The sequence below is a fragment of the Mobula hypostoma genome, chromosome 21 (assembly GCF_963921235.1).
Source record: "Mobula hypostoma chromosome 21, sMobHyp1.1, whole genome shotgun sequence".
Classification (NCBI taxonomy): Eukaryota; Metazoa; Chordata; class Chondrichthyes; order Myliobatiformes; family Myliobatidae; genus Mobula; species Mobula hypostoma.
The window spans coordinates 39,585,360-39,612,440 of NC_086117.1; the positions used below are offsets into that span (position 1 = coordinate 39,585,360).

The 27,081-nt window shown below is 41.7% G+C and overlaps 1 protein-coding gene across 2 annotated transcripts in view; it reads right to left on the reverse strand.

Annotated features, from left to right (window-relative positions):
- The window catches only part of abca2 (ATP-binding cassette, sub-family A (ABC1), member 2), a 583,930-nt gene that overhangs the window by 215,470 nt on the left and 341,379 nt on the right, over nt 1-27,081 (reverse strand). For both annotated transcript variants that reach the window (XM_063073801.1, XM_063073800.1), the window contains exon 11: nt 3,007-3,135. In XM_063073801.1, the coding sequence (XP_062929871.1) occupies nt 3,007-3,135 (129 nt within the window). The remainder of the gene's footprint in view (nt 1-3,006; nt 3,136-27,081) is intronic.

The window sequence follows — 27,081 nt, forward strand, 5'->3', positions numbered from 1 at the left end:
CACTAAGTTCTCCCTTTCTTGGGTAAACCTTATTCGATAACTAATAAGAAATGTTTTAGACTATAGCTCGTGGAAAAACAAAATCCAGCTTATTATGTCATTGTATAGGTCACATCATGTTAAAAAATGTGCAGGAAGATCTGGCACAAAAGTATGGATTTCTTCCTTTTTCCATCTAAACTTTATGGTTAGCTGGCTTCTATCAAAGCTTTAGTTACATGCTTCAGTTCACTGCTAGAGCCTCCTAAAGGTTGCTGAACTCAAGAATCTCAATATCTCTCCCAATTAAGCACGGTGCCCAGAGGAAAATATCTAGTAAATACAGTATAAAGCCAATGTATACAATCTGGAGCATCTGAATATAGTTACAACAAATTAAATTTCCCTTATTTGGGTCAGGAAATTTGAGTCCTAAAGATCTGTTGCAGGATGGATCTTTTTATGCCAGGAATAATGAGAACTTGTTTTCATCTTTCTTTTGCAGGAACAATACTCTCAGGGACCCTTGAAGTCAAAACAGCAACACAAATGGAAACTTTGGAAATGTCAGGCATAGCCTGTGCAGTAATTACAAACATGAATAAAGACAAAAAGAAAATGCTGTATTTGTACAAATCCCCACAATGTAAGACTGAACCAAGGTCGCTTTAGTCATTGAAATACTTTTGAAGAGCAGTCAGTGTTAAAAACATAATTCACCTGAGGTCTAGAACAAACACCTATAAAATCAATGACCAAATACATGTTTTCTGTAACTTGCTAGTGGTGTGATAGATGCTGACCAGAATACTTGGAGCAATCCCTGTTTTACTTGTCATGACGCCACAGGAGTCTTCATATTTGATGAGTTAGGGAGAACCTTATGTTATAAGGAATCGCTTCTTCCCCTCTATCATCTGATCTCTGAATGGACATTGAACACAAGCTGCCTTGAGGAGAAGACCAGAGACAGGGCATGGGGCCACAATTGACTCACTTTTGAAGCATCGAGGAGGATTGGAGCATCAAGATGAAGGCAGAGGAGGAAAGTGGTCACTCTCCACGGAGGCCAAGGGTCAACGGCAGGTGGGAGCTGGGTTGGTGGCAGTCAGAACGCTGAGGTCGGCAGTTGCTCTTCAGGGAAGGACCGAGTTCGAGCAGCCACTCTCGATTCTGATGGGAAGATGTTTCTGAAATTCTAAGATTCATGTATTACATTGCTCTCTTTCAGTTTTCTTTCTCGTTGCTGGTTGGTGGGCTGGGGTTCCAGGTAGGTGATATGTTAGTTTTTGTGAGAAGGGAGCGGCTGGGAATTTGGGGTCTGACATTCTTATCAGTTTTTCTGTATGGCTGATCTGTTGTTTTTTGTGTATGAGGCAAGGGGTTGGGGGTTTGATGTTATTGTGTCTGAGTTTTTATGAGGGAGGGGGCCATGCTTCGTGATTTCTGAGTTTCGTTTCTTTTTCCTTCTTATGCGGGAGGTTGTCTTTTTCCTTTAATGACTCCCATGGTTTCTTCTGTATTTCATGGCTAGCTGTAAAGACGAATATCAGAATATCGAAGTACGTGTGTACTTTGACAATAAAATGAGCCTTTGAACCCACGAACACTACCTGACTACTAAATATATACCTAAAGGCAACAAGTTTCACGACATGACACCAGTGATATTAAACCTCAAGCTGATTATAAGCACTTACATAGTAACACATCAGTTGAGATTTAGTGTTCAAGTCTTATAATGGCATTGATCCCATAAAACTTTGTAACTGCTGATACTGATTCAATTTGGACAAGTCCTGAGATGCAGTAGATTGTTCACTTTGCATCACAAGACTGTCTTTATGACAGAGGCTCCCTGCAGGAGTTATTTACATTGAGTGTATGCCCTGGAAGTGTGACAACATGAGATTGAGAGACTCTGGAGGGTGGTTAAAGTGTGTCACAAATAACTGTAAATGTGGCTGCACCAAATACAGGTAAGGACATGTCAGATCAAGGAAAGAAAAGCCACAATAAGGCTAGGCTTCAGTGTTCCCATGTTCAAATAGATGATTTATATTAATTACCAAGGCTTGATAATTAAAAATTGTAATCAGGTGAAGTACTGAGAGATGCTGGCACCCTCTAAATTGTTATCCACCAAGAAGTCACTACTACTACAAGTTCAGGAAAGAAACAATTGAAGAAATTTAACAGAAAAGGGTGCCATGGTGGTGTAGTGGTTAGTACAAGGCTATTACAGCCCGAGGCAGTGGAGTTTGGAGTTCAATCCTGGCATCCTCTGTAAGGAGTTTCTGTATGTCCTCCCCATGGAATGCATGGGATTTCCCTGGATGCTCTGATTTCCTCCCACAATCCAGAGACCTAGAGGGTCTAGGTTTTATATGGCCATTGTAAATTATCCCATGTTTGGGTTAGGACTAAATTGTGTTTGTCAGGGGTTGCTGGTCGGTGTAGGCCCAAGGGCCAGCAAAGGGCCTAATCTGCATTATATCTCTAAATAAAGTAAAAGAAATGTCACAAATTAAAGTGCCAACAGAAAATACTCTTTTCCTTCAAAACCTTTCTGGAGTTTTGTTCCTTAACGTGCTTCAACATAAAGTACTCTGGTTTTTAAAAATAATTAGTGTTGATATGCATATCTGGATTGATGCAAAACTTGTACGTCACTGTTTTCACTTCTCAATTTTTTAAAAAAAGGCTGTATTAGGCAAATCTGAGCCGTGTTAATGCCTAACAGGCAACCTTTCATTTTGAATGGGTTATTGATGGTGAAAGGATTCATTTAGTTGCTGATAACAGGGTATCAGTTTCACTTGGAGTTTCCAGTGACACCGGTGACTTGTCTTCATCAGTAATATAAATGGTTTTCTAGTCAGCATATAAATTGGTGTCAACTTCTATTCATTTTGCTTATTTAAGGATTAAACTGGTCACCAGTTGATAGAACTGCAGCAAGAAAGCAGTGAACCTTGTCTGCCAAAGCATATTCAAGTAGTTATGATGAACAGATTAAGCACGTACTTGCTGCAGCCAGCTGATGCGATTCTGTAGCTTGCCTTCTTCCAGAAAAGTGCGGATTTCAGAGGAAATATTCAACCAGACTCTGGCATAGTGAGTGACATTGCCAACAAAAGCAAATGTTTCATTAGCCTGGAGAAAACAAAATCAGACAAAGGCAAACAGATTAATTGAATTATGAGGAATAATTAGAATGCTCACATACAATACTCCATTACTGACTTCCAAAAGTAACAATGTCCTCAAGGACAACAAAATGAAGATGACGACAATATTGCACCTGGTGAAGAGAAAATATTTCCTCTGTTGGGGTAGGGAAGGAAAGATAAAAGCAGATATTACACTGGGCTGTTCTGCAAAACTGTCAGTTATTTTACTATATACTGCATTTAACCAGGCAATGGAGAAATATAAAAGATAGTCAAAAATAAATCATCACAAGTAAAGCAACAGAATAATTTTGCTGTGACATTGCATGATAAATGGCACAATTTCCACCAGATAGCAGTTCCTCTGATGCACCCACTGTTCACTGTCAAAAGCATAATTTAAAGTGTAGGTGTTCTACAGTTCTGTCTGATACTGACACAGTAACTCATCCATCTTTCAGTTACAATGGACTCCACATGCCCATACAGTTGAGAAGTGGAGTGCTGATAAGGCGGGCAGGTACGTGTGCATAAGGACAATTATGTTCGGTTGTTGTGATAAATGCAGGAAAGCATCTTCATCTATACTCTGGCAGAGAAGAATAAATACTTGACTAAAATGTTTCAAGTATATTATTTGATCATATACTTATATTATAATTTTAATTTGTGTAAAAATATTCCTAGTGGGGGCGTGGCACTGTTGATCAGAGATAGTGTCACGGCTGCAGAAAAGGTGGACGTCATGGAGGGATTGTCTACGGAGTCTCTGTGGGTGGAGGTTAGGAAGAGGAAGGGGTCAATAACTCTACTGGGTGTTTTTTATAAGCCGCCCAATAATAACAGGGATATCGAGGAGTAGACAGGGAAACAGATCCTGGAAAGGTGTAATAATAACAGGGTTGTCGTGATGGGAGATTTAAATTTCCCAAATATCTATTGGCATCTCCCTAGAACAAGGGGTTTAGATGGGGTGGAGGTTGTTAGGTGTGTTCAGTAAGGTTTCTTGACACAATATGTAGATAAGCCTACAAGAAGAGAGACCGTACAGTACTTGATTTGGTATTGGGAAATGAACCTGGTCAGGTGTCAGATCTCTCAGTGGGAGAGCATTTTGGAGATACTGATCATAATTCTATCTCCTTTACAATAGCATTGGAGAGAGATAGGAACAGACAAGTTAGAAAATCATTTAGTTGGAGTAAGGGGAATTATGAGGCTATCAGGCAGGAAATTGGAAGCTTAAATTGGGAACAGATATTCTCAGGGAAAAGTATGGAAGTAATTTGGCAAATGTTCAGGGGATATTTGTGCGGAGTTCTGCATAGGTACATAAACACAAAATAATCTGCAGATGCTGTGATCAAAGCAACACTTTCAGTACGCTGGATGAACTCAGCAGGTCGGGCAGCATCAGTCAAAAACGATGAGTCGATGCTTCGGGACAGAATCCTTTGTCAGGACTGAAGAATGAAAGATGGGGAAGGATTTGAAGAATGCTTGTAGCTTCAGTTGAAAGACCAGTAATTTGAAAGACAAAGGGGTGGGGGATGGGAAGCATTGACATCATAGCCCTGAAAACAATGGGTAGTAGAAGGAGGAGGCGGAACCATGAGGGAGCTGGGGGAGGGGGTAGAGTGTAATAGGGATAGAGGAAGGGAGGGGGAGGGAATTACTGGAAGTTGGAGAATTCTATGTTCGTACCAAGGGGCTGGAGACTACCTAGACAATATATGAGGTGTTGCTCCTCCAACCTAAGTTTAGCCTAAGTTTGTGAGTCTGTTGGGGTCATCTATTGCATCCGGTGCGGCCTCCTCTACATCAGTGAAACCCGACTCAGATTGGGGGACCGCTTCGTCAAGCACCTCCGCTCCGTCCGCCACAACAGACAGGATCTCCCGGTAGCCACCCACTTCAACTCTGCTTCCCGTTCCCATTCAGATATGTCCATACATGGCCTCCTCTACTGCCATAATGAGGCTAAACTCAGGTTGGAGGAGCAACACCTCATATACCGTCTGGGTAGACTCCAGCCCCTTGGTATGAACATTGAATTCTCCAACTTCCAGTAATTCCCTCCCCCTCCCTTCCTCAACAGGACCGCACCACTAAGCACATCTTTCCCTCTCCACTTTCCGCAGGGATCGGTCCCTCCGCGACTCCCTTATCCACACATCCATCCCCACTGATCTCGCACCCGGCACTTATCCCTGTAAGAGTAAGTGCTACACCTGTCCCTACACCTAATCTCTTGCAACCATTCATGTTCGGCACAACTTTGTGGGCCGAAGGGCCTGTACTGTGCTGTAGGTTTCTATGTTTCTATCATCAATGTTGTTTGTTTCAGTTAATACCTGAAATATAATATAACTGGAAATTACACTTCACTGTCAGTGTTTCACCCAACTCCTTGGGTGGGTGTATGTTGCACTAAAGTTTTTTGTGTCAAGTTCAGTACAAAAGTTTTAAAATCAATTCTACCTTCCTGTTTATAAAGTTACAATTGGGATCATCTGAAATTAGGATAAAATATGTCTGACTTCCAAACGAAAACCACATTACATTATTCTTACTTGTTCTAATTAAGACTAATTTGGTCTCAAGACATACGGGACACCTTCAGAAGAGACTGACTAAAATTTGATTGCAGTCACAGTGACAGAAAGCTGACTGGGATTGTCTCAGATCCCTGCCTGTTGGTATCATTTCCAACTACCGTGTGAATTTCAGGTAACATTTGCCTCACTCAACTATTCTAAAGTTTTATTTTATATAAGTAGTACAGTGGCAATGCAAGAAGAACTGATTATAAGGTGTAATAGGAGGTCTAACATCTTCTCGGTGTTATTTTAATCTGGGATGCAAGAGATTCTGCAGATGCTGGAAATCTTGAGCAACAAGATGCTGGAGGAAATCGGCAGGTCGGGCAACATCCAGGAAAGGAAATAAACAGTTGATGTTTCGGTCCCAGACTTTTCACCGAAACATCAACTGTTTGTTTCCCTCCATAGATTCTACCTAACCTGCCGAGTTCCTCCAACATTTTGTATGTCTTGTTATTTGAAAAAGGGTCAGGACTGAACAAAAGAATATCAATATGGAATTGTTTAAATTTAGTAAACTGGAGAGAAGGGAGTTTTGCTGTGAATTGTATTTTATTTCAGATATTGTTTGCTTCAGTTATTTCTCTACTTTCATCAACCAAGTTACCATTTCAATATCTAAATTCATATTTGCTTACTGTTGGTAGCTGAATTAAATATTCAAATTTTTACTTCAATAGATAAGGCTTTCTCAGAATTAGGATTAATATCTCTGGCGTATATTATGAAATTGGTTGTTTTGTGGCAAGCAGTACATTGGAATACTCAATAATATAAACTAAAAATTACTATCAATATATATATGAATAAAAGAAAAATAAATTAAGTTAGTGCAAAAAGAGAGAGAAAAAATACTGAGGTAGTGTTCATGGGTTCATTGTCCATTTAGAAATCTGCTAGCGGAGGGGAAGAAGCTGTTCCTGAATCACTTAGTGCATGTCCTCAGACTCCAGTTCCTCCCTGGTTGATAGCTCTGATAAGAGGGCATGTCCTGGGTGATGGGGGTCCTTAATGATGGATGCCACCTTTTTGAGATATTGCCTTTTGAAGGTGTCCTGGATGCTGGGGAGGTTCGTGCCCATGATGGAGCTGGCTGGGTTTACAACATTCTGCAGCATTTTCTGATCCTGTGCTGCAGCTCCTCCATACCAGATGGTGATGCAGCCATTTAGAATGCTCTCCAGGATACATCTGTAGAATTTTCTGGTCGTCTTTGGTGATAGATCTATTCTGTTCAAACTCCTAATGAAATATAGCCACAGTCGTGCCTTCTTTGTAGTTGTAACAGTTATCAAGTTTTAGCAATGTCCCATGGTTTGCCTTTTGCTAAATTTCAACAATAAGCTCCCAGCTCTCTGTGCCATGTTTCTAATTGTACAAGTAGTTTTCCCACCAAAAGTAAATGAGATTGATGTGGAGCTATGCAGATGTCTACAACCGGGAATTAATTTATCAGTCTCCTGAACCAAAACAAAGAAAATGTCATTAGCTACAAAGAAGGCTATATTTCATTACAAGTTTGAGTAGTCTTGGTATGACTCTTGAATTTCTGCAGATATACCATGGAGATCGTTCTAATTGGCTGTATCACCATTTGGAATGGGGGTGGGGAGGGTTACTGCACAGGATCGAAATAAGCTGCAGAAAGATGTGAACTTAGTCAGCTCCAACACTGGCATTAGCCTCTGTACTATCCAAGGCATCTTCAAGGAACGATGCCTCAAAAAGGCAACATGCATCGTTAAGGACCCCCATCACTCAGGACATGCCTTGTTCTCACTGCTACCATCAGGAAGGAGGTACAGGAGCCTGAAGGCACACACTCAACGATTCTGGAACAGTTTTTTCCCCTCTGCCATCAGATTTCTGAATGGACATTGAACCTATGAACACTACCTCAATACTTTATTTTTACTTTTGCACTACTTAATTAATTTAACTATTATATAATTATATTATATATACACACACAAACACACTGTAATTCACATATTTTTCCTCTTTATTATACGTTACATTGCACTGCTACCAAAGACAACAAATTTCATGATACATGCTGGCAATATTAAACACAATTCTGATTCTGATCTAATCTCTTACAAAAAAAAATGAACACAAGCTCTCTCTAAATTCCTCTGTGCATTAATGATTAACAGGTAATCACCTATCCACAAGTTGTTGACTGAAAAATGTGTGGTCTCATTTGTTTATGCTTTGTATATTTATTTGCAATTCTCTTTCAAAGTTTCACAAGTTCCACGTGTCCACATTGGCAACTGAGCAGCGTTTTGGATCCAGAGCTCCCAGAATCCAAGCTGATGGAATCCAAGCTGATGGAATCCAGAAAGAGAAGGGAGTGCTGCCAGTGAGAGGGAAATGGGTCAAGCAAAGCTAACATTGATGAAGCACTCCCAATTTAAGCTGGGTCTTTTGCATTGCCCAAAGTGTTCTGCAATAATAATGTTTTTTATATAATGAATTAGATTATCAAAATCTGAAATAAAAGAGAAAATGCTGGTCATGCAGAATCAGTGGAGAGAGAAACAGAGTTAATCCTTCAGGCCCAGAAATTTTGACCAATACTTCTGAAGCAACACACCAGATACTGGAGGATCTCAGCAGGTCAGGCAACATCGATGGAAATGAGTAAACTGTCGACGTTTTGGGCCAAAACCCTCCTTCAATACTGAGAAGGAAGGGGGAAGACCCCAGAATAAAAAGGTGGGGGGAAGGGGAAGGAGGCTAGCTAGAAAGTGATCGGTGAAACTAGATAGGTGGAAAATACTTCTGAAAGCTGCTGGGGTTGCACTGAGGAAACTCAGAACAAAACAAGATAATAATGATGCAAACACGAGGAAATCTGCAGGTGCTGGAATTTCAAGCAACACCATAAAAAATGCTGGTGAACGCAGCAGGCCAGGCAGCATCTATAGGAAGAGGTACAGTCGATGTTTCGGGCCGAGACCCTTTGTCAGGTAATATAATCTATTTTAATACAGGCATAATACAGATTTAATACAGGCATAAATCAAAATACACAAGGGAAATTTAATCCCTTGAGACTAATGAAGGAAATTATCTAACCTTTGTTACATCAGTGTGACTATGACAGGTGAAATATGAAAGTTCGAAAAAAAATGGACATTAATGATGAAAACAAAATTCTCCTTTAAGTATATCTTGAAGATTCTGTTCTAAGGTTCATTGAAAAGGAAGGCATGGGGGGCAATGAGGTAGCTCAGAGATCAGAAAGATTGAATTTTTAGCCTGCTAGGCCACAGGGCCAGCTCTAGCAAAGTGATAAAGAATAGGAACACTGATTACATCTTGTGCTCCATGCTGCTCTTCAATGAGCACAAACAGGTATTTGTACATGATTTTGGATCAGAGAACGAAGTTGGGAGCCAGCTGTGACGGGCCTTCCCTCATGGCACAAATATCCCATTGATGTTCCCTGCCAAAGTTTTCATTGCTGGAAAAACAAAGATTTGAGCAAGCAGAAATGGGAAGGAGTCAAATTCTACAAGAGAAAATAGGAGGAAAAAAAAATTAAAATTAATTGTAGCTACCAGGTTCTGATTCTAACTGCAGATACGTCCTGCACAAAATGATGTTGATGAGAAATGCCATGATGTACATCATCTACAGTAGTTTTATAGTTTTAACAAGATTTTAGTCAGAGAAAAGTACAGCACAGAAACAGGCCCTTCTGTCCATTTATTCTGTGCCAAAACTTTTAAACTGCATACTCCCATCAACCTGCACCAGGACCATAGCCCTCCATTCCTCTACTATCCATGTACCTATCCAAACTTCTCTCAAATGCTGAAATTGAGCTCACATGCCCCACTTGTGCAGGCAGCTTATTCCACATTCTCATTACCCCCTGAGTGAAGAAGTTTCCCCTCATGTTCCCCTTAAACTTTTCACCTTTCACCCTTAACACATGACCTCTAATTGTAGTCCCTCCCAACCTCAGTGGAAGAAATCTGCTTGCATTTATCCTATATATACTCTTTTAATTTTGTATACCTCTATCAAATCTCCTCTTAGTCTTCTACGTTCCAAGGAATAAGGTCCGAACATTTTTGAATCTTTCCTTATAATTCAGGTCCTCCAGTACCAGCAACATCCCTGTAAATTTTCTCTGTACTCTTTCAATCTTATTTAAATCTTTCTGGTAGATAGGTAAGCAAAACTGCACACAAATACTCCAAATTAGGGCTCACCAAAGAAATCTGAAATACTTCCACAACAAGATATTGATGGCACAGGGACTGTTCATTTCACATTATACGTTCATGACCTAATACGCTATTAAATTTTCACTGAGAGTACTGTTCAGAGCATACATAGCTGGACGGAGGGATCAGACAGATTTATCAGAAACCTATATAGGGGCATCTAATAGCAAGCTACCTTCTGTTGTACAGCAGTGAAAATATGGAACATTAACACCACCAGACAATATGAATTTCCTCAGCTGACTTTCAACTAAGTAGAACGTCAATGGTGAAAGAAAATAAAGGCTGAACAATGAACACTAATGCAAATGTAACACCCTTGTTAAGATTTTTACTGCTATGCTGTAGTATTTCATTTTTGCAGTTCTGTAAGAGCAGTCTGCTCTGCTCTCAGCCTGTTTGGATTCATGCTGAGATAAGAAGCTTGTTGTTCAACTTGGGAATGTGCTGTCAACCAGTCAGGACAGTGGAACTGGGAGAAGGTTTTGGAGAAAGCTGGGTTGAAGGTCTTTGTTGATGGGAGCTGGGAGAAGACACAAGGAAAGATGGCTGAGGATGCCATCCCTGTTGCACCAGGTACCTTGTGCAGACGAATGGCTTCAAGGAGGAAGGACCAATACTCCTGAGAAAGCAAACATGAGGAAATCTGCAGATGCTGGAAATTCAAGCAAGTCATTCTTTGTGAATGAGACCATGCATAAGGTCTCTCTTTATGCTGATGATTTATTGGTTTATATATCTAACCCTGACGAATCCATTCCTGCCTTGCTAAAATTATTTAATGAATTTGGAGGTTTTTCAGGATATAAAATAAATTTTAGTAAAAGTGTATTGTTTCCTTTAAATGATTCTGTCTCTATATATGATAATACTCCTTTTGAAGTTTCAGACTCTTTTAGATATTTAGGTATTATAATTACTAAAAAATATAAGGATCTTTATAAAGCTAATTTTGTTCCCTTAGTAGACTCTACGAAGTATTTATTTAGTAGATGGAGTCCACTTACATTTTCACTTGTTGGTCATATTCATATAGTTAAAATGATGATTTTACCGAATTTTTTATGTTTATTTCAGAATATTCCTGTTTTTTTTGACTAGGAAGTTTTTTGATCGGATTGATTCTATTATTTTATCTTTTATTTGGAATAATCAAAGACCAAGAATAAGTAAATGTCATTTACAAAAATTGAAAAAGGATAAAGGTCTTGCTTTGCCTAATTTTAGAATGTATTATTGGGCTGTTAATCTGCGATATATGTCTTTTTGGTTATACTGGGTTGATAAGAGTGATCGGCCAATTTGGGTAGATCTGGAACTGAAAGTTGTAAAACAATTTTATTTAACCTCGTTATTGGGAGCTCCTTTACCTATGCAATTAGGTAAAGTTGTTAATTTAAACCTATATCCTGTGATTAAGTATTCTTTACAAATTTGGCTCCAGTTCCGCAATTTTTTTTTATCTTAAAAAATTTAAACTTTGTAGTTTAATTTACCGAAATCACTTTTTTAAGCCTTCTTTGAGTGATCCAATTTTTTTACTTTGGAAAAATAAAGGTATTAATTCATTTTTGGATTTATTTAAAGAAGATAGATTGATGTCCTTTGAACAATTAATTGATAAATATTCTCTTTCATACTCACACTTTCTGCAATACCTTCAAGTTAGATATTTTTTACAAAAATATTTAAGTAATTTCCCTTATATATTGGAGGCTGACCTGTTAGATACTATTATGAGTATGAATCCTTTGATTAAGGGTTCTATTGGAAGAATTTATAATTTATTATTACAATGGGATAAGCGTCCTTAATCTAAGATTAAACAGGATTGGGAAAAGGAACTTAATTTGACTTTTATGATGGAGGATTGGATGCGGGTATTGAAGTTGGTTAACTCTTCAATTTGTGCTAGCCATTCATTGATTCAATTTAAAATTGTACATCGTTATCATTAGACAAAAGAGAGACTTTCTAAAATCTTTCCTAATGTTGATAGTCATTGTCATAGAAGTAAAACTGAGATAGCTACACTGACACATATGTTTTGGTCTTGTTCTATATTGGAACAGTTCTAGAAGTCGGTTTTCTCAACAATTTCTAAAGCACTTAAAATTAATTTACAACCTAATAAATTAACTGTGCTCTTTGGAATAGTTCCTCAAAATATTCATGGTATTTCTGTGTCTGACCAACATGTTACTGTATTTGTTACATTGATAGCTAGGAGGGCCATTTTGTTGAAGTGGAAGGATACATCAGCTCCCATTTTGTCACAATGGTTCTCTCAAGTGATACTATGTCTTAGTTTGGAGAAAGTTAGAAGTCGAACCTTTGAACCTTTATTTGATTGAGAAAAGATGGGGCTCATTTGCGCGTTATTATCATTTGAGTTAACTGATATAATTTTTCCACGATCTAATTGTAAATTTTTTTAGTATATTTTCTTTTCTTGTGGGCGGTTTGATGTTTATTTTTAGAAGCTTTTTGTATGACGCATGGCTCCGGGGTTGTACACCTAATGGGTTCTTTTTTTTTCTCACTTTTCTGCTCAGTAGATTTTTTTTGTTATCACAAAATTTTGTTTTCAGTCTTTAAGATAATGGTTTTTTTTGAGGCATTGTAAGTGTTGTTACTTCAATGTACTCGTTATTTTTCCTATATATACAATAAAGAGCTTTGAAAAGAAAGAAAGGAAATTCAAGCAACACACCCAAAATGTTGGTGGAACACAGCAGGCCAGGTAGCATCTATTGGAAGATGTACAGTCGACGTTTCGGGCCTAGACCCTTCATCAGGACTAACGAAGGGTCTCGGCCCAAAACATCGACTGTACCTCTTCCAATAGATGCTGCCTGGCCTGCAGCGTTCCGCCAACATTTTGGGTGTGCTCCCAAGTAAGTCCCATTTGTTCGAGATGGATTTTGAGAGGCATTCACAAAGTGTTGTGTGCTTTCATGCAGAATGAGGATCCAGTGCGTGAGTGACAGATAAGTTCAAGATGAGCTCCAACTTAAGTGCACATTTTACTATTTAAGAGTAATGTGCCCTTTTTGTTTTTTTTTTTCTTTCTTTCATTTAGTAACTGGTTAATTAACTCAACATTCTTAAATATACTTCTTTATAATTGTATGTAGTGTATGATCTGTTATTTCCTTCTGGGGGCAATAAATCACACAGCATTCACCCAAACCGGGGTTTGTGTGGGCGTGACGTCCCAACCTCAGGGATTTGGCAGGACCATAGTCATATACACCTTAAACATGTGAAGCCTGAGAAAGGTGGGTTTCTCGCCGCAGTGTCCAGTGGCTGTTAGCCCAATAAAACAGGGTTTAAACAAACAAACCAAGGAAGGAGAGGAAAGAAACAAATGAAAGACACAACAATGAAAGGAGGAAAGAGGAAGTAAAAGGCAGAATAGGATGAAATGAACTAATTTACCCACATCCGGACATCTCTAATTGCTTCAGAGGAACAAAGCTAATAATAAAATGAATACTTCGAGTAATGTCTAATGATGCATTTCCATCTGGGATTATGCATATTGCTTGCTGTGAACTGCTGACGTATTGAAACAAAGCATCAGCCACAGCAGAGAGTCAAACACTTTGAGGCTGATTAAGACACAAAGCAGCCAGCATTCATTATCTCAAAGGATGTGTCTGATTATTCAAGACAAGAGAATTCCTACTCAACCATAAGATGCAGGTTCCACTGTCAACTTGTTCCCTATCTGAAGAAGTTTCTCTTGATTTATGTTACAGTTATTGATCAAAAATCAGTAGTTTATTAGTACTCTGAGAAATTGTATGTGGATAGAAATTTACCGCATAATTGGCTACTGCTGTTCAATGTTCTTGATAGATACTATGCAACAGATAGAACCTGGAACTAAATAAAACTAAGCAAAGCTCTTCAAACCTATCCCAGCATCAAGGCATATTATCAAGATGCAATCTCATCTAATGCCATCTCTTATTCAGTCTGACATTAGTGCCACTTTTCAAGGACAGATCTGAAATCATTCTGGACCCATTTGGGACTGACTGCACATCAGATACACAAGAGATACTGCAAATGCTGGAAATCTTGAATAACATACACAAAATGCTGGAGGAACATCATAGGTCAGACAGCATCTCAGGAGAGGAATAAACAGTCTGTGCTTCGGGCTGAGACCCCTCATCAGGATAGTGTCGCAGTCAGAATGTCGTCTGTCTCTTCCCCTCCATCAATGCTGCATGATTTGCTAAGTACATTCAGCATTTTGTGTGGAATTGTCAGCATTCAGTTCGGTCGGCTGAGCCACTTGGATGTGTTGGGGAGAAATTTAGGAAGCTACACTCTCCTGTCCCTCTGATTATACTGGAGAAACAATGAGGCTCCAAGGATCCTGGCTTTAGATTCTAAACCATACTGGAATGCAAAGAATAGCAAAAAACATAAATTAGCCCAGCTGAAGTACTGCAGCTGAGTGACCAGTGGCCTGTGGCAGGATCTGGAGACTTGAAGGAGATGGTAGGTGAGTATTAGGATGTAGGGTAGCAGAGTGAGACTGGAAATAGAGCAGACTGAGGCTAAGGAACAGGGGGCAGGGTGAAGACATGGGATGCTCAGGACTTTCTTGGAGCATGGAGTTTCAGAGATCAGGTAAGCAATAGTGCAGTGTCATCACATTTTATTTTGATATAGACAATGGAGTCACAGAGTGATGGAAAAATGCAGCACAGAAACAAGCCATCAGGCCCATTGAGTTGGTACCAACCTCCAACTGTCCATTTTTTACTCCATTCCCACCCAAACACATTCTGTTCTTCCCACATTCTCATCAACTACTCAGATTCTACCGCCCACCTACAGACTAGGGACAACATAAACTGGACAACCAGCCTTCCAATCTGCAAATTTTTGGGATGAAACAGGAGTGCCCGGAGGAAATCCACTCGATCGCAGGGAAAACATGCAAGTTCCACAACAGACAGCACCAGACATCAGGATCGACTCCAAGTGCAGTTGTGTGAGGCAGCAGCTCACTTACCGTGCCACTGTAATGCAGCTGGCTTCCATGATTGTAGCCACGCTGGTAACCAAAGGCACTCCAACATCCCACTGGTTACTGAAGGCACACCAACTTCACACTGGTTACCAAGTCATACTGAGTACTTGAGCATTATGCCCTGATGTCTAAGTACAAAAAGCCAAATAGTCGCTCCAGCCTTGGATAAAGTGCTCCTCTATACCGTCCTCACCAAGTAGAAGTGTGCATCTTACTTGCCTGTAATTTTTAGACCCAATTTAACCTCTGCTAATTCTACAATATGAAAGCTCAGTATAACTAACATATCCTCTGGATGTGATTCACACTTTCTTCATTCTCTGTGAAATAATCCCCACAGATTCCTGCATTCTCTGAGCAGCTGGAATGCCAATTTCAGGTCTCTAGCCACTTTGGTATCTTTTAGTATCAAACATCCAGTTCACCTCTTAAATCAAACATTGCCACAAAACATAACTTCCAATGACAAGACATGTGAATTTCAATATCCCAGATCAATCACTGTCTGCACAGTAGAGATCCCAATCGCACACAACAGATCATAACTATAAAGATATGAGTTCAGTGAAAGCCTCTCTCACTATTACCTCTCTGTGATTTCTGCTGCCCTCTGAATCTTCAACCACGTACTCACCCAGACTCACTATCACACATCCTTCCTGGTTTTAAACTAATATGTCAGGGGGATGGGAACCCACACAGAAAAGAAAAGAGAAGTGATGCGGAGATCAAAGCTAGAGTAAGTGTAGAAAAAAGTAAGAGTAGAGTGCATAAAAGTAAAAAGCGAAAATCGCATAGGTCATTAGATTCTAAAAGGGCAATGAGTATAAGGGCACTTTATCTAAATAAAAGGTGAGTGAACTTGTGGCACAGATCAGTACCAAGGCATATGATTTAGTGGCTATTACAGAAACCTGGTTGCAAGGTGGAGGTGACTGGGAATTAAATATTCAAGACTACCATGTAATAAGGAAAGATAGGCAGGAAGGCAGAGGAGGTGGGGTGGCACTCTTAATTAAGGATGAGATCAGGGCGATTGTGAGAGATGATATAAGATCTATGCAGCAGAATGTTGAATCCATCTGGGTAGAGATTAAGAACAGTAAGGAGAAAAAAAATCACGGGTAGGAGCTGTCTATAGGCCACCTAATAAAAATATTGCAGTGGCAGAGGCGATTAACCAAGAAATAACTGAGACTAGAAAGAATGGAACGACAGTTGTCATGGGATCTTAACTTCCACATAGATTGGGTGAATCAGGTTGGTCAAGGAAGTCTTGAGGAGGACTTCATAGAATGCATCCGTGATGGCTTTCCTGAGCAGCATGTTAGTGAGCCTACAAGGGAAAATGCTATCTTAGATCTAGTCCTTTGCAATGAGACAGGTAACATTAACGATCTCATAGTCAGGGATCCTCTTGGAAAGAGTGATCATGGTATGATTGAATTTCGCATACAGATGGAGAATGAAATAGTTAGATCTAAAACTAGTGTGTTATGCTTGAACAAGGGAGGCTACAACAGGATGAGGGAGGAGTTGACTAATGTGGATTGGGAGCAGTGGAATACTTTCAAAGAGATTTTTCACAGTGCTCAACAAAAGTATATTCCAGTCAAAAGTAAGGACAGTATGTGTAGGGAGAGCCAGCCTTGAATATCTAAGGAAACAAAAAATAGTATCAAATTAAAAGCTCATGTGTACAAAGCAGCAAAGAGTAGTGGGAGACTGGAGGATTGGGAAAACTTTAAAAAGCAACAAAGAACAACTAAACAAGAAATGGGGAAAGGGAAGATAGAGTACGAAAGTAAATTAGCACAAAGCATAAAAACAGATAGCAAAAGTTTTTATAAATATATAAAGCGGAAGAGGGTGGTTAAAGTCAACATAGGTCCCTCGGAAGGCGAGAAGGGGAAATTGATATTGGGAGATAAGGAAATGGCTGAGACATTGAACGACTATTTTGTGTCGGTCTTCATGGTGGAGGACACGTCTAATATGCCAAAGAATGATGCTATGTACGAAATGGGAGGTGAGGACCTCAATAGAATCACTGTCACTAAAGAGATAGTGATGAGCAAACTAGAGGGCCTGAAGGTAGATAAGTCCCCTAGTACTGATGGATGCATCCCAGGGTGCTGAGGGAATTGGCGGAGGTTATAGTAGACATGTTGGTAATCATTTACCAAAATTCTCTAGACTCTGGGCAGGTCCCAGTGGATTGGAAGACAGCAAACGTCACGCTACTTTTTAAAAAAGGATGTAGGCAAAAGATAGGCAACTATCGGCCAGTTAGCTTAACATCTGTAGTCGGGAAAATGCTTGAAGCTGTCATTAAGGAAGAAATAGCGAAACATTTAGAAAGGAGTGGTTCCACTAGACAGACGCAGCATGGATTCAGAAACTTTGACAAACTTACTGGAGTTCTTTGAGGACATAATGAGTGCAGTGGATAAAGGGAAACAGGTGGATGTCGTAAGGTGCCACACAAGAGACTTATAAATAATATATGGATGCATGGAGTCAGAGGAAATGTATTGGCATGGATAGTGGATTGGTTAACAAATAGAAGGCAGAGTGCTGGTATAAATGGGTGTTTTTCTGGTTGGCAGTGAGTGGGCCACCGCAGGGGTCAGTGCTGGGCCTGCAGCTGTTTACCATTTACATTGATGATTTGGAAGAGGGGACTGAGTGTAGCGTAGCAAAATTTGCTGATGACACTAAACTGAGCAGAAAAGCAAATTGTACAGAGGATTTGGAGAGTCTGCAGAGGGAAATAGATAGGGTTAAGTGAGTAGGCCAAGGTCTGGCAGACGGAATACAACATCGGTAAATGCGAGGTCATCCACTTTGGAAGGAGTAATAGAAGAGCAGATTATTATTTAAATGGTGAAAGACTGCAGTATGCTGTTGTGCAGAGGGACTTGGGAGTGCTTTTGCATGAATCGCAAAAAGTTGGCTTGCAGATGCAACAGGTTTTTAAGGAGGCAATGGAATGTTGGCCCTCATTGCTAGAGGAATTGAATTCAAGAGCAGGGAGGTCATGCTGCAACTATACAGGGTACTGGTAAGGCCGCACCTGGAGTACTGTGTGCAGTTCTGGTCTCCATACTTGAGGAAGGATATACTGGCTTTGGAAGCAGGCAGAGGAGGTTCACCAGGTTGATTCCAGAGATGAAGGAGTTAACTTATGAGGAAAGATTGAGTCGCCTGGGACTATACTCTCTGGAATTCAGAAGAATGAGAGGGGATCTTATAGAAGCATACAAAATTTTTAAAGGGATATATAAGACAGAAGTAGGAAAGTTGTTTCCATTGGTAGGTGAGACTAGAACTAGGGGACATTGCCTCAAGATTCAGGGGAGAAGATTTAGGATGGGGATGAGGAGAAACTGTTTTTCCCAGAGAGTGGTGAATCTGTAGAATTCTTTGCCCAGGGAAGCAGTTGAAGCTTCTTCACTAAATATATTTAAGATACAGTTAGGTAGATTTTTACATAGTAGGGGAATTAAGGGTTATGAGGAAAAGGCAGGTAGATGGAGCTGCGAGAATACACATAAAATTAAGATGTTTGCTGGCCTGGGCTAGCATCAGTGGCATCAGCAGTTGGTCTGCCACCTGCCCTCAGGGGAAGGAGAGATAAGGAACAATGGAGCAGCGTCTGGAGATGTGTAATGAAGGGACGTGGGAGAGAGAGCTGTCTGGAGCGGCTCCCCCTTTGAACCCTGAACTGTTTGAAGTGATGGACAGGTGATACCCCAGCAGGGGGATAAAAAGGGGACAGGTTCGCTAAGACAGGGACACACGCCACCCGAGGTAACGAGACCCTGGAAGCGGTGCGCCTCTCACGAGTGGGTGAGAAGTACCAGACAACGACAAGGGTGGAAAGGTACGATCAGCGGGAACCCGGTGTGTGTCCGCCCTTGCCTGGGTGCCAGGTTCACTGCAGAGGATCGACCGCATCTGGAGGAGGGGTCACAGTCGGTGACCTCAGGTGACATCACCAAGGACCCGCCCAAAAGCTGTTTGTGAGCCATTTCGCTGGTCTGTGAGCCATCTCGCTGGTCTGTGAGTGAAGCAGTGTTCTGAATGATCAGTTGTTCCTATTCTATCTCTCTCTTCCCCCACGTTGTCTATCGCCATGGCAACGATTACTGCGAACTGAACTGGACTGAACTTTGAGTCATTTTGAAATTTGGTCATTTACCCCTAGACAACGATAGAGCTTGATTGATGCTGTTATCTTAATTCTGTGCACATGTGCGTTTATCATCGCTGAACTGTTGCATTTATTATCCTTTCGATTACTGTGTTGCTCGTTTCTTTAATAAAACTTTCTTAGTTCTAGTACTCCAGACTCCAACTGAGTGATCCATTTCTGCTGGTTTGGCAACCCAGTTACGGGGTACGTAACATAAGTGGGGTTCTCGTCCGGGATTTTGAACGCTAAATTTGGGACGGAGTAAATTGATTGGGTTAAAATTCCCGAAAGAAAGAAAAGACAAACAGCGGAAATGGAGGTTGAGGAATTTATAAAGGCGCCGACCTTGGAGGCATTAGAGGATGCCAGGAAATCGGAATTGATAGCTGTGGCCAAACGGGTGAATCTTGCTAAGGTGAAGTCGACAATGAGGAGAGAGGAGATACACAGAGCTATTGTAGAGCACTATGTATCTAAAGGTGTGTTTCCCCAAGGTGAGCTGGGGATGGTGTCTATTGAAAAACCTGCTGGAGACGCGGTACAGGTACAGCTTGAAAAACTGAGACTCGAGCACGAGTTCCGGGTACGGCAGTTAGAACACGAAGAGAGACAGTTAGAAAGGCGGGAGAGAGAGAAAGAGGTAGAAAGGCAAGAGAGAGAAAGACAGTTGGAGAGAGAAGAGAGAGAGAGGGACAGACAGTTGGAGAGAGAGGAGAAACAGAGGGAAAGGGAATTTGAGCTGGAGAAGTTAAAGATAAGGGCCGAGCAGGGGCTCGTGCCGAACCAAGGTGGAGGGTTCCGGGCGACCCAGGAGGTAAGGCTGGTTCCCCCTTTTGACGATACCGACGTGGATCGGTACTTTCTCCACTTCGAAAAAGTGGCTATAAGTCAGGACTGGCCGAGGGATAAGTGGGTTGTTTTACTTCAGAGTGTACTGAAAGGGAAGGCCCAAGAAGCTTACTCAGCTTTGTCCGCGGAAGATGCCCAGAGGTATGAGGTGGTGAAGGAGGCCATCCTCAGGGTTTATGAGTTGGTCCCGGAGGCATACCGGCAGAGGTTCCGGAATGCGAGGAAGCAGTGGGACCGCACGTATTTGGAGTTTGCTCGTGAGATGCAAACATATTGTGAGCGTTGGTGCGCCTCGAAAGGGGTAGAGGGGGATTATGACAGACTGCTGCAGCTGATTCTGATTGAGCAGTTTAAAGGTTGTGTCCCTGAGGGTATGAGACCCTACCTCGATGAGAAAGAGGCAGTCACGTTAGCCGCAACTGCTAAGTTAGCGGATGAGTATGCGTTGACGCATAAAATGAAGTTTGCCCCGAGTAAAGGCTACCAGAAGGGTAGTCAGGACGGCGGGAAGAGTCCGCCGGAAAAGTCAGAAAGTAAGCCGGGGACTAGTGAAAAGGATAAGGTAGACCGGGAGCAGTCTGGTAGGAAGTCTCCTGGGGTCGTCTGTTATAATTGTGGGAAAGCCGGACACTTTGCGTCCAGGTGCTTTGCCCCAAGGAAGGAGACGGGGAAAGGAAAAGCGGAAATTTTGAATGGCTGTATTGAGCTGTTAAGCGAACCGCTAGGGAAGGGACAGAGTCAGTCCCTTTGCACCAGATACACTTACAGAGCAACCTGGTCTCTGGACTAGTCACGATCGGGGTGAGGTCCGAATTACCGATGAAAGACGTGGAAGTCTTGCTCGGTAATGACATCGCCGGGGGAATCGTGTTCCCAGTCGTGAGATTGACAGGTCAGCCTGCCAACAGTGAGGCCCCGCCCATGGACTCACAGGTTTATCATAGGGCTGCGGTAGTGAATTTAGCTGTGGTGGTAAATTTGGCTGAAACGTTTCTGCCAACCTTGTATGAGACAGGGTGTAGTGAGATAAGAGGTAGTGAGGGAGCTGGGACGGACGTAGCAGTAGCTAGGAAAGAATTTGTGCAGACGCAGGAGCGAGACGAGGGGCTGATGGTTTTGGCAGAGACCGCTCTCTCTGACACAGCCTTGACAAGCTATTGTGCGGAGGAGGAAGTGCTAAGGAAGAAAGGGAAATCAAGTACAGTACCCGCAGATGAGGAATGGGGGGGTGGTGCAAAAGAGTTATGGGGATGAGGTTTTTAACATGGCCCACGAGGTACCCCCCGGTGGACATCTTGCGGTGCTGGAGGAAACAGTTGGTGGAATCATGAAAGAGATTTACCGGCTGCCCAGGGGGAAAAATGTTATTGATCATGACCGACGCGAACTGAGACGGTCACCGGCTTTTGATATGCTAACAAACCTAGTCGGTGTTAGCGTGGAAATCAATGAAGCTAGGGGCCCCCTGATAAGAGAAAAGAACCATTTTGAAAAGATTAGGATGGGATCGGTCAGATGGGAGAAGGCTATTGTTTTGGCCAGGTCTACTGATAAGGTCTCTCCCTTAATCCCTGAACAAAGCGAATCTTTAGAAGGAGTAATTAAACGACTCGCACCTATGTGTTTGATTGTCCCGAGGAAATGCAAAGAACTGGGACGTTGGGTTATGTCTGTTACAATAGGGCAGCCCAGTAAAGAACACTCATATATATTGAGTAATTCAGTGACTAAAGGGCTGATGACCACAGAGGTGTGTATTGGCAATTTAATACGGCTGTCTGAAGCCAGCCTGATAGTGAACCTTGAAAAAAAATGAATTCGGCCACACGAGGGTCACTTACCTGGGAACTGTGGTGACACAGGGGCAGCTGGCAGTGATGCAAGCTACAGTGCAGGCTATCGCTGACCTCCCAACCCCGACAGACAAGAGGGCCCTCAGAAGGCTTTTGGAGATGGTGGGGTACTGCAGGAAGTTTTGCAATAACTCTGCGGTCAATACCCGTCCCCCTCCTACTAAGCCCTTGCGAGAGAAAACTGAGTCGGAATGGGACGAACCTTGTTGTTGTGGTCCGGGACAAAACCAAATGAGAGGTTACATTGGTCGCAATTCATCAGTGTTTTTGGCCACTACGAAGTTTGCTGAGTTGGAGCCTGGTCTAAGGGATTATTAATAACACGTGTAAAAGGAACAGAAAATGTGATGACTGTCTGTCAAGGTGTTGACAGCTTCAAATTCTCTGTATTAGCTAAATAACTGTTAAAGATGTATATTGTGTATGTATCAGATAATGTAGTCATGTTTGTAATTTTTACCTCCCGGTAAAAATCCTTAAAGGGGGGAAGTGTTACGAGAATACACATAAAATTAAGATGTTTGCTGGCCTGGGCTAGCATCAGTGGCATCAGCAGTTGGTCTGCCACCTGCCCTCAGGGGAAGGAGAGATAAGGAACAATGGAGCAGCGTCTGGAGATGTGTAATGAAGGGATGTGGGAGGGAGAGCTGTCTGGAGCGGCTCCCCCCTTTGAACCCTGAACTGTTTGAAGTGATGGACAGGCGATACCCCAGCAGGGGGATAAAAAGGGGACAGGTTCGCTAAGACAGGGACACACGCCACCCGAGGTAACGAGACCCTGGAAGCGGTGCGCCTCTCACGAGTGGGTGAGAAGTACCAGACAACGACAAGGGTGGAAAGGTACGATCAGCGGGAACCCGGTGTGTGTCCGCCCTTGCCTGGGTGCCGGGTTCACTGCAGAGGATCGACCGCATCTGGAGGAGGGGTCACAGTTGGTGACCTCAGGTGACATCACCAAGGACCCGCCCAAAAGCTGTTTGTGAGCCATCTCGCTGGTCTGTGAGCCATCTCGCTGGTCTGTGAGTGAAGCAGTGTTCTGAATGATCAGTTGTTCCTATTCTATCTCTCTCTTCCCCCACGTTGTCCATCGCCATGGCAACGATTACTGCGAACTGAACTGGACTGAACTTTGAGTCATTTTGAAATTTGGTAATTTACCCCTAGACAACGATAGAGCTTGATTGATGCTGTTATCTTAATTCTGTGCACATGTGCGTTTATCATCGCTGAACTGTTGTATTTATTATCCTTTCGATTACTGTGTTGCTCGTTTCTTTAATAAAACTTTCTTAGTTCTAGTACTCCAGACTCCAACTGAGTGATCCATTTCTGCTGGTTTGGCAAACCAGTTACGGGGTACGTAACAACGGACAGACCAACCATGATCTCATTAAATGGTGGGGCAGGCTCGATGGGCCAGATGGCCTACTCCTGCTCCTATTTCTTATGTTCTTATGTTCTATGTTGAACTTGCCTTTGCCAAACTTTTCCCCACACACTCAGCTTCACTTATCACCTTCTAGCTAGCCTCCTTCCCCTCACCCCACATTTTTATTCTGGCATCTTCCCCCTTCCTCTTCAGTCCTGAAGGAGGAACTTGGCCTGAAATGTCAACTGTTTATTCATTTTCATAGATTCTGCCTGACCTGCTGAATTCCTCCAGGTGTGTGTGCGCGTCTTTAGATTTCCAGCATCTGCAGACTTTCTCTATACAAGAGATTCAGTAGATACCGGAAATCCAGAGCAACACACAAAATGCTGCAGGAATTCAGGAAGTCTGGCAGAATCGACGGAGGGGAATAAACAGGCAACGTTTCAAGCCTACATCCTTGATCCCAACTATCGATTAATATTACCATCATTATTTACAACCTTTTATTATTTTAATAACCAGATTACTTGCAACTTCAGAACAGATCCCTGGGGCACATTATCAGTATGATTCAACTTGTGCACCACCTAATGCAGAGTTTTACCATTTTAATGTCACTTTACTACTTACAAAAACTACCCAGCTTCTCAATGTCAGATATGCATGCAGAACCTCCATGTGCAAAATATTCTTGCATAATAAAGTGCAAGTTATGAGATTTATAATTCTCAGGATCTTGCCATTAGTGATAAGCTAAGGTGGGGTGTGTCACTCAGCTTCTTGTCTCGGCCCAAAACATCAACTGCTTACTCTTTTCCCTAGATAATCCCTGACCTGCTGAGTTCCTCCAGCATTTTGTGCGTGTTGCTTTGGATTTCCAGCATCTGCAGATTTTCTCTTATTTTGGAAGCATCTGATGAGTTAAGCCTCACTCCTGAAAACTGTGAGCATCATTTAGTAAGGCAGTACATTGTTGGAACTTTCAGATGGGAGATCCAGTTGCTGCTCAGCTGCCCAAAAAGAGGCAATAGTTTTGAATTACATCAATATTATTCCTCAATCAGCATCACAGTGGCACAACTAGTGGAAATGCTGCCCACAGTTTCCCTCAAACTAGCTTCAAGACTGATGCTTCTTTGTGAAGCTTGCAGATTGCTTCTGTGACCATGTGGGTTTTCTCCGAGTGCTCTGGTTTCCTCCCATGAGGAGGAATTACAAGGGATAGTAAAGTTAAATTGCTTTTTATGGGAGCTTGCGGTATATAAATTACTTGCTGTATTTTTTTGTATTGCAGCACTAACTATACTTCTTGGGGGGGGGGGAGGTGTAAGATAATATAAATGCAGGTTCCTTCTTTTTTTCATTGTTCCATCTAAAATTCAGAGTTACAAACTACTCCCAGGGGTGGGTTCTCTCCCTCTAAAACACAGTGTACCTTGCCTGCCCCAAAATATAGGAAACTATGGAATTAGCTGGTGTAAACAGATATATAAAAATGTTTCAGCCTACTTAATACATGCTACTAGATTATTTTCTTGACTACACAAGGTAGAAGAATATTACTGTAGACCATTTGTATGTTACTGGACAAACTTAATGAACAGGAGAATTATGGCAAGATAAATTTAAGTAATTATATATTAAAGATACAGAAACTTCACACTTATTTCTCTCTTGCCAGTACTCAGTGAAATTAAATTTAAAGTCTGTCACGAGCCTTGTGGCCCATCAGGCCAGTGCTTATGCCAGTTTCCGTGGCGTGAAGCGACTGAGAGTTCGAGACAGAACCCGCTTCCCGCCCCCCACCAGATAGGACGCCAGTCTATCGCGAGGTTAACCCCCAGCATTTTTGCCGTACCGATTCTCAGCTGGGTAGACTGGAGCATTGTGTGGTTAAGTACCTTGCTCAAGGACACACACGCTGCCTTGGCCAAGGCTAGAACCCACAATCTTTAGATCGCTAGTCCAATGCCCTAACCACTCGGCCACCCACCACACACTCAGTGAAATACTACATATAGATTAAATTAACAACTGGAATTCAATTTAAACAGTAATTTGTTACCCATATAGCACAGAATTAATGGTTTACCAACATGTCTGACAGTCCCAGTCTGCCATTTGGAACAAATTAACCAAAGAAACTTTTGGAGAGTTTTAAAGGGAAATTGAAACAAGGGCAATTATAGACACATTTTTCAAACCTGAGTAACTTTACAAACAATGAAAAAAATGTCAATTAAAACAATTTCTTCCCTTCTTGTTCAAAAACACTTGAGATGTTTTGCAAGGCATTCCTTCATCCAAGAATAGTGGCAGTAATAAACACCAATATATCCTCTTGTCTTGATATCTACATTGTCCTGAACAATCTATTTCATTTATATTAACTAAAGGTTCCAACCCAACTGCGCACAGATTATAACAAGGAAGAATTAAGACAGCAAAAAACATTTTAGAGAATAAATATCCTTCTCTCACTTTGCACTTGCTTCTAAAATATTTTTCCTTACATGGGACAATTAGGGAGTGTGTTACATTTTATTAGTATCCAAGAATCTTCTAAAAGTTGTGCAGTAGTTATTTCCTCGTTACAGACTTGCTTTCGTCTGTTTTTTGAACTCAATTTATAGCTGGACTAGTAATCCAGGAATGTTTCGAAACATACAATAATAAGTTAAAAGGAGCAATTCTGAACAGGGGTCTTAATCTCAAAATACACCCTATTTCCAGTTACAGAGTTATAGAGAGATATATCACAAATAGGCTCTTCTGCCCATTGAGTCCATACTGATAATAAAATACCCAATTATTTTCCTCCCACACTAATCCTACTCTAACGCATTAAATTCTCTCAAAGTTCCCCAGACTCTCCCTTTCACCTAGGGGCAACTTGTGGTGGGGACTTAATCGACCAGCCTTCATTTTTGGAGTGTCGAAAGAGGCCAGAGCACCCAGAGGAAACCCACACAGGGAGAATGTCAAAACCAAGGCAGAGACCTGGATTGAACCTCTGGTACTGAAGACAGCACATCTATTAGCTATGCCACTGTGCTGCCTGCAGTTGTGTTAACAGATGAGGAAAACCTTTGCCGACAATGCCATGTGCACCTATCCTTACACAGTAGTTCATCCTGAGAATGAGTAGAGCACAGACAACCCATTGTAGCACAAGATAATACTTCAACTGAAGCACTCTGTTGACACCATTGAGACATACAATACACTTATGGCTGAATACCAGTTGGAGGAGAACAATCAAATGGCCAGATTGTATAAGTACTTGGAGCAGAAGCAACATGATTATGCATGCTCCCTACTTTCAATGAATTTGCAGGCATTAAACATCAGGTCAAAACCCATATGTGAATGTTGAATTATTATATTCCATCGCATCCAGATTCCCTATCAAAGTCGATTGTGTGTAGGCAAAATTTCTGCTTTCCGTTCTATCAGTGGTTTCGGTGATAGTTCTACCCAATAAGATGTTTAGCAACACACACAAAATGCTAGAGAAGTTCAGTGGGCCAGGCAGCTTCTATGGAAAAGAGTAAAAAGCCAATGTTTTAGGCTGAGACCCTTCATCAGGACTGGAAAGGAAGATGAGAAGTCAGAGAACGAAGGTGGGGGGATGGGAGGAAGAAGTACTGGTGATAGGTGAAACTAGGAGGGGGGAGGGGTGAAGCAAAGAACTGGGAAGTTGATTGGTGAAAGAAATAAAGGGCTGGAGAAGGGGGAATCTGACAGGAGAGGA